We start from the raw sequence: 7,519 nt of genomic DNA on the forward strand, positions 1-7,519 counted from the left end.
AATTGTAATTGCGGAAATTGCGGAAATGGTGGAAATGGAAATTGCGGAAATGGAAATTGCGGAAATAGTAATTGCAGAAATTGCGGAAATGGTGGAAATGGAAATTGCAGAAATTGCGGAAATGGAAATTGAGGAAATTGCAGAAATTGCGGAAATGGTAATTGCGGAAATTGCGGAAATTGCTCTTCACTTATAGCTATCTATTTTCAGGTAGATTGTTTTATTTTACTCAGTCAGCCATATCACTACTCTTTTTCATGAAAAAGGTCATAGCTGGGTAATCTATTTTCAGGCAAATTGTGTTTATTGTATTTTATTTTACTCAGCCATAACAATTTATTTTCTGTTAACCAACTTGCTGGCTGGCAGGCAGGCAGACAGCTACTCATAGACAGGCAGACAGACAGACAGCTACTCATGGAGAATTGGACAGGCAGGCAGTCAGACAGCTACTCATAGACAGGCAGACAGACAGCTACTCATGGAGAATTGGACAGGCAGGCAGACAGCTACTCATGGACAATTGGACAGGCAGGAAGGCAGACAGCTACTCATAGACAGACAGACAGCTACTCATGGACAATTGGACAGGCAGGAAGGCAGACAGCTACTCATAGACAATTGGGCAGGCAGGCAGACAGCTACTCATAGACAGACAGACAGCTACTCATGGACAATTGGACAGGCAGGAAGGCAGACAGCTACTCATAGACAGGCAGACAGACAGCTACTCATGGACAATTAGGCAGGCAGGCAGACAGCTACTCATAGACAGGCAGACAGACAGCTACTCATGGACAATTAGGCAGGCAGGCAGGCAGACAGCTACTCAGACAGGCAGACAGACAGCTACTCATGGACAATTGGACAGGCAGGGAGGCAGACAGACAGCTACTCATAGACAGGCAGGCAGACAGCTACTCATAGACAGGCAGACAGTAAGACAGCTACTCATTGACAGACAGACAAATAACTACTCATGGACAGACAGACAGACAGGCAGGCAGGCAGGCAGGCAGGCAGGCAGGCAGGCAGGCAGGCAGGCAAAGAGCTACTCATGTTATTTTATTATGTTATTATAACAGCTACTCATGTTATGTGCAATAATTTGTGCAGTTATGGAAACAGCTCTTTGTGTTTATGCAAGAAAATGTAACACATTTATTTATTTACATATTGTGTGCATGCACATTGTACTTTGATACATTTTGCGAAAATAAAGCAATTGAAAGAGAGAAGTTATCAAGTATCATTAATGTCGTAATTTTATCTACTGGCCCCTGGCCCCTTGCCATTTTTGTAATGTGGCCCACAGGTAAATCTATTTGAGTATCCCTGATCTAGTCTACCAGCCTGAATTGAATGCATCTTCAAAATAAAGTGGTCTTTGAGTCAGCAACACTGGTGGTGCCACACTGCTTGCACGTCCACTAGGTGGTGCAATGGTCAAGTTGAAACCATCTGTGAATGACACATTTTAAGTTAATAACACATACAGTGAACAGTGGTCACCATAACTCTATCTGCCAGCACATGTGCCATTACTTAAAAGAATAATAATTTAAAAACTCTCCCTTTGCTAAATCCCCTGACAAACGGTGTTCCCATATGTATTCATTGATGAGGCCTGCTGTTTTTAGATTGTTGGTTGCATGACATAAAAACATCACTGTTTCATTCTAGGGTTGGGGGAGGTTGTATTGTGTGTCTCCTTTTTATGATTGTTGTGGTTTGTAATTGTATACAAAATTATACATTTGCAATAATATAATATGGTTTCTATAATATAATTATATATTACTGTATATATATTGTGTGTGTGTGTGTGTGTGTGTGTGTGTGTGTGTGTGTATATAGAGAGAGAGATGCATTTTCACTTCAAACATCTTGACCAATGATCACAAGTCAGCTCTGCAGCACCTAATGCTTTTATTTATTAAAATACAAAAATTAAAAAAGTTTCCATAGGAAAGCGATACAAATGTGCAATCCAATCCTCTTTCATATCAATTTTTTTTTAGGTGTATCGTTAATATTCTTTCCCATCATTAATATCATAAACAGGCTCACCGCGTACTACAACAAGTTTCATAAGATATAAAATACAGGAAAGTGAGAAGAGGAGAGGGACAGTCTGCTTGTTGAGTCCCTATGTTTCATGTTAAGGGGTTCTGTACAGAAGTGGGAGGCCATGGAACAAGATATAAATATACATGTAGCAGCCATTCCTGAGGAAACAAATCACCACTCTGACCATCTCGTAGTGAGTTTGGAGATAGGGGAATGGAACCAGCTGTAACAGGGCGGTGGTCCATGACGTTTGGAACACATATTCCATTAGTTCCGACATTATGTTGCAAGGAGTATTGTTGGCCGTCACTGTCTGTCACACACCAAAAAAAGAGAAACTAGCACGAAACTAGCACGAGAAACTAGCACTGCTCTGTAAACAGTCTGCCTCTAACCCACAGAGATGCTCAGAGAGTGATTCAGCCTCATTTCAGTGAGGGGAGGGTCAAGCTCCGGCTTCTATACAGAACAATGAGATTTGTGCGCTAACATGTCCCTCCCATTCTCTCGTCAAGTAACTGGCCTTTCAATGTTGCGTTTACATTAAAACAAACAGACACACACGCACACGCACGCACACACACAAAAAAAAACAATTATTATTGACACAGGATGATGTATCTTGGAAAGCGGTGCTGTGTGTTTATATTTAAACCACACGGGTCTGGCATGGCTTGGCAGGGATCTCCAAGCCGCTCTCGCGACCACAGCAGGCCGGCACTCCGGCCGGGCAAGAGTCTTCCACGGGCGTGGGCATGCCCTGTGCACTGATCTGCTGAACGCGTTGCCTGTAGAATGGGAACACAGAAGTGATTTAGGAGGAGGCTATAGAAAGATGTAGTGCAGAATCGAACATGCAAGCGCAGCAAATATTATGATGACATGCTTTATTGGAAAGCAGACAAAAATTGGATGATATTAATATTATACATCCCTCATTTAAGTCTCCGCCAAGAAGAAAAGGAATACGGTAGTTAAAACCGATGATGTGTTGTACTCACCAGGCAGGTCGGGACATGACATAGTGAATGTCAGGCCTCTGGAAGCCATTGAAGGTAGAGGCAGCGGCCACAGTGTAGGCGCCCATGTTTTCGAACAGGAGCCAGTCGCCCACCTGCATGTCAGGCAGGCTGCACACCTCTGCAATGCGGTCCAGGCCGTCACATGTTGGTCCCCAGAGACTGCAGGGGTACATAACCTCATCTGGCTTCGGCTTCTGTTGAAAAACACAAGGGTTCAGTCAGTGTCAGTGTTAGCTTGTTATTGCAAGTTAGTATGAGCCACTCGCAAATGATTAATCTGTTGTTGATCCAGTCCATTTGAACTTGCCTTGTGCAAGATTGGCATGGGGAAGGCATGGTCATAGAGGATACAGTTGAAGGAGCCGTACACGCCGTCGTTGACATAGTACATCAGGGTCCGGTCACTGGTCCAATCGTCTTCCTCTGTGAAGAAGACACCAATAACCCCCCCCCGTTAACACCAGGAAGTGTCACCAATAACTATTGGAATTTTCAGATTGAATAAGAGGAATCTTCCCCATAACGCAACGCTCTTACCGTCAACGCCAGGTTCGTTCTCGTTCATGATGACTTTCTTGGCAATGATGTTAACTGCCAGTGTGTAAGCAGAGGCCACGTAGTAGCGGCCTGGCTCAGCAATGACCCTCACGCCAGAGTCAGCTGGGAAATACTTGTCCACGGCCGGGTTGATTATAGCCGTGATCTGGCAACGACGAAAGAGGACAAGGGGTTGAATAAAACACGACAAATCTTTAAACGAGTGTACACATTTAGCTTATCTGATGCTCACTGATGAAATGCACAGACAAAGTACCTCTTCAAATTTCAGCTTGGTGTCATCCGAACCAGGGAATCCACCGCCGATGTCCAGGAGGGTCATGTTGTATCCCAGCTCGGCCTAGAGAGACGACAGAGGATTCATATAAGTTCTATTCACAATAGTTCGCGTGACATTTCCCATGCGAGTATGTATCACGATCACGTCACTAATAGTACTCGTTCCCTACTACTCACCCCCATGTCGAAGACACAGCGGGCGTCAGAGATGGCCTGGGTGTAGGTCTCTGGGTCAGTGCAGCCACTGCCCACGTGGAAGCTGACGCCGATAACGTCCAGGGCCAGCTCTTTGGCCCGCTCCAACAGACCACGACACGACTTGAGTTGGGCTCCGAACTTCACGCTCAGACGGCACACCGCCTTGGAGTCATCGGTGGCGATACGCAGCACCAGCCTGAACGCAGAGACAAATGACCATTAGAGTAGTGTGTAATGTGACAAATGACCATTAGAGTACAGTGTGTAATGAGACAAATGTACATTAGAGTAGTGTGTAATGAGACAAATGTACATTAGAGTACAGTGTTTAATGAGACAAATGTACATTAGAATACAGTGTGTAATGAGACAAATGTACATTAGAGTACAGTGTGTAATGCGACAGGACAAGGGGACTCTAAATTAGGTTTTATAATAACAAAACAATTAAATCAATAATGATCGAGTGCTTAAAATGAGCCCTTACTTGGCATTTTCGTGATAGCGGGCCACTTTCATGAGCTCCACTTCGCTGTCAAAGGTCATCATCTGTACGCCATGGGCAGAGGCATACTTTATCTGAGAGACCTGCTTGCAGGGGTTGGCATAGATGATCCTACTTGGATCCACTCCCAGCGACTGGACCAGCTGTATCTCCGTCTGCATGGTTAAAAAAAAAAATCAACATTGAAAGGTTATAAGCGCCGTGTTCCACTGTGACACGACCATTTTAAATAGATCATTGCATGTGCCGCCTCAGCGGTTCATAAAAACCAATGATGTTACTTGCTCCTGGGAATGTAATCAATTCAGACACATTCGAGGAATATCTACAGTACGACACTCGGTGTCTTCCAAACACACCTTGCTGGCACAGTCAAAGCCGGCCCCCAGGCAGGCCAGCGTCATAACCACAGTCCGGCTGTCGTTGCATTTGACAGCGTAGAAAGGGGTGATCCGAGGCATGGCCCTCGCCCAGCGCAAGTGCTTCTTCAACACGTCCCCCAAGTCACAGACGTAGAAGGCATCTCTGTCATCCTGGAGGAAACAAGACGTATCGATTTAACGCTGAGACTTCCAAACACCGACAACCGAGTGGTATGACAATCGGAAAGCACAGCGGAGAAGTGTGGCTTACCGTCATGGATGACTCGTTGATCTTCTGCTCCACGATGTCCCGGGCAGAGAAGCCCTCCTCCAGGAATGCAAAGTCAGTGAGTGTGTTCATGGTCACAGTACAACCTTTGGATTGGTCTCAAAAGGAAACTGGAATAGAGAAAGAATATGCATGTTGAGATTCACTTCACTGCATTTTGCACTGCTGGAAGAAGTGCTCAAATGTCTTGAGTAGCTATACCACAATGTAGGAATACTCTGTTACAAGTACAAGTCCTTTATTCAATATTTTGCCGTGCATTTGTCTGTCTATTTTCACTATATTTGAAATAGGGCTCAAGTGGTCAATTCATAATGTACCTTCCAATTTGTTACTGGCCACCACTGTATGCTATACTCACTTTGATAGTAAAGAGATGAAATTCACTTCAGCTCTTATCAGGTGCAGAGCAGCCAAGGAGGTTCACCAGTAAAGTTGAATCCTTTCAGATAAGACTCGAGGCCAGGGCCTGAAGAGTAGCCAGTGTGTGCTTTCCTAAAGTGATTATTCTGAAAGAAAAAGCACAAGTGGTCATTGTTTAGTCTCAAAATCTTCATTACCACAAACAATAATTGTTGGCCAGTAAAAAACACATTTGAGCACTTTTTAACACACACACACACACACACACACACACACACACACACACACACACACACACACACACACACACACACACGCCAACCTGAGCTTCTGAGCTTGTGACTAAATTTGGTGTATTGAATAATCAATCACCACATGCCCTCTTACACACACTGTTCTACCACATTGATTCAGGTCAAAGAGACCGCCTGACAGTCCAACTTTAAGCCTGGTAAGAATTACTTCACAAAACATAGTATTTTTAACATGTATGCTGCCTACTATAACTATTAACTACTATAACTCTATGCAATATACAATTAAAAGTTAAAACAAATAGTTCCTCTAAATCATTGACAGAAGATACAGCTTTTCACATAATGGTTTCTTTGGTCTCTTTGTACTTTTTTTGTAAATTAAATATTGTAAATGAATTAATGTATGAATGAAAGCACAGGCCAAAGCTGTCTTAAATAAAAGTAGGGTGACGACTCAAGCGTTTAGAATGTACTCACTCATGACTCATTGATCAAAAGAACGAATGTACTTGGAATTATAGAGGAATGCAATGTAATGACGTAATACGCTAGCACCGCCCCTGCTACGACTCAGTCCAATGGAAAACGGATCCGCCTGCAGTATGATGTGATTGACGCGAGAAGGAACCAATGATTGGGCAACTTAAATGACGCAGGCACGCAAGCGCGTTAATTTGCCGGTTCCGGTAAAAGGCTCTCTCGGGGCGCCATGCGGCGTGAGCTTTTGGCTTGAAACAGCATAGTGGAGGATTTATCGCACATTAGTCATTGTGTACAACGGACATATAACCGATCACAAAACCAGTATTATCTGACGAATAACAGCCAATTAACGCCATAAAGAACTAAGAAAGACATTTTTTCCCCCTTTGATAACGCCGGTGACCGCCCCCGGCGGCTGAGCATGAGCCACGTCCCAACCAAGACACCCGTTATGTCACCTAACGTAGCGTTATAACGGTTTTAAAACAAACATTACAAGACACACATTAAATACTTGCATACGAACAATGCCAAATCATAATGTTACCTGCCCATATAGGCGACAACGTAAATGAACAAGCAAGCAGTCTTTCTTAACACTAAAGTTAAATAAATGTACGAATCACTTCAAGTGCTAGACTTACCTTAAAAAGCATTTACAAAGAGTTTGTCCATTAGACTAGAATTCTGGGGTTAATAAAAAAAGAGTGATCCAGGTTCCTGTCGGCACCGCAGTGGAAAGGCTGTGTGTGTGCGAGCGTGTGCGTGTCTTTCTGCTGTGGGCTCAGAACTGAAGTGGAGGCTGATGAAAAGACACCGACTGCATTTATAGCGATCTGGTTTCCAAGGCGACGTAGCCAGCTGAAACCGGCCTCCCATCTACGTATGAACCGGTTTAGGCTTGTCACCGAATCACATGGTGCTTTACTGCTTTACTTCAGACAGACAGAGAGGGACAGAACAGACAGACAGAGAAGGACAGAACAGACAGACAGACAGACAGACACAGACAGAAAGACAAATAAATGGTGCATTATATAAAATGCACCATTTACAGACAGACAGACAGAAAACCCAAAACTGCTTCACGTTTTGTTCATACTTTGCAAAAGAACGCCAACCCCATAGCAGAA

At 43.9% G+C, this 7,519-nt stretch overlaps 1 protein-coding gene across 1 annotated transcript; it reads right to left on the minus strand.

Moving 5' to 3' along the window:
- Positions 1-1,905: 1,905 nt before the first annotated feature.
- Positions 1,906-7,196, minus strand: odc1 (ornithine decarboxylase 1). Its single transcript, XM_080784469.1, has 11 exons — positions 7,031-7,196; positions 5,645-5,792; positions 5,266-5,393; positions 4,992-5,165; positions 4,615-4,787; positions 4,107-4,323; positions 3,907-3,990; positions 3,630-3,795; positions 3,400-3,515; positions 3,072-3,286; positions 1,906-2,858 (listed from the first exon to the last, which is right to left on the minus strand). Exons 3-11 carry the CDS (start codon positions 5,353-5,355, stop codon positions 2,720-2,722), a joined length of 1,374 nt encoding a protein of 457 aa, XP_080640595.1. The 5' UTR covers positions 5,356-5,393; positions 5,645-5,792; positions 7,031-7,196; the 3' UTR covers positions 1,906-2,719.
- Positions 7,197-7,519: the final 323 nt, after the last annotated feature.

This window comes from Protomyctophum bolini, assembly GCF_963924005.1.
Source record: "Protomyctophum bolini genome assembly, chromosome: 15".
Taxonomy (NCBI): domain Eukaryota; kingdom Metazoa; phylum Chordata; class Actinopteri; order Myctophiformes; family Myctophidae; genus Protomyctophum; species Protomyctophum bolini.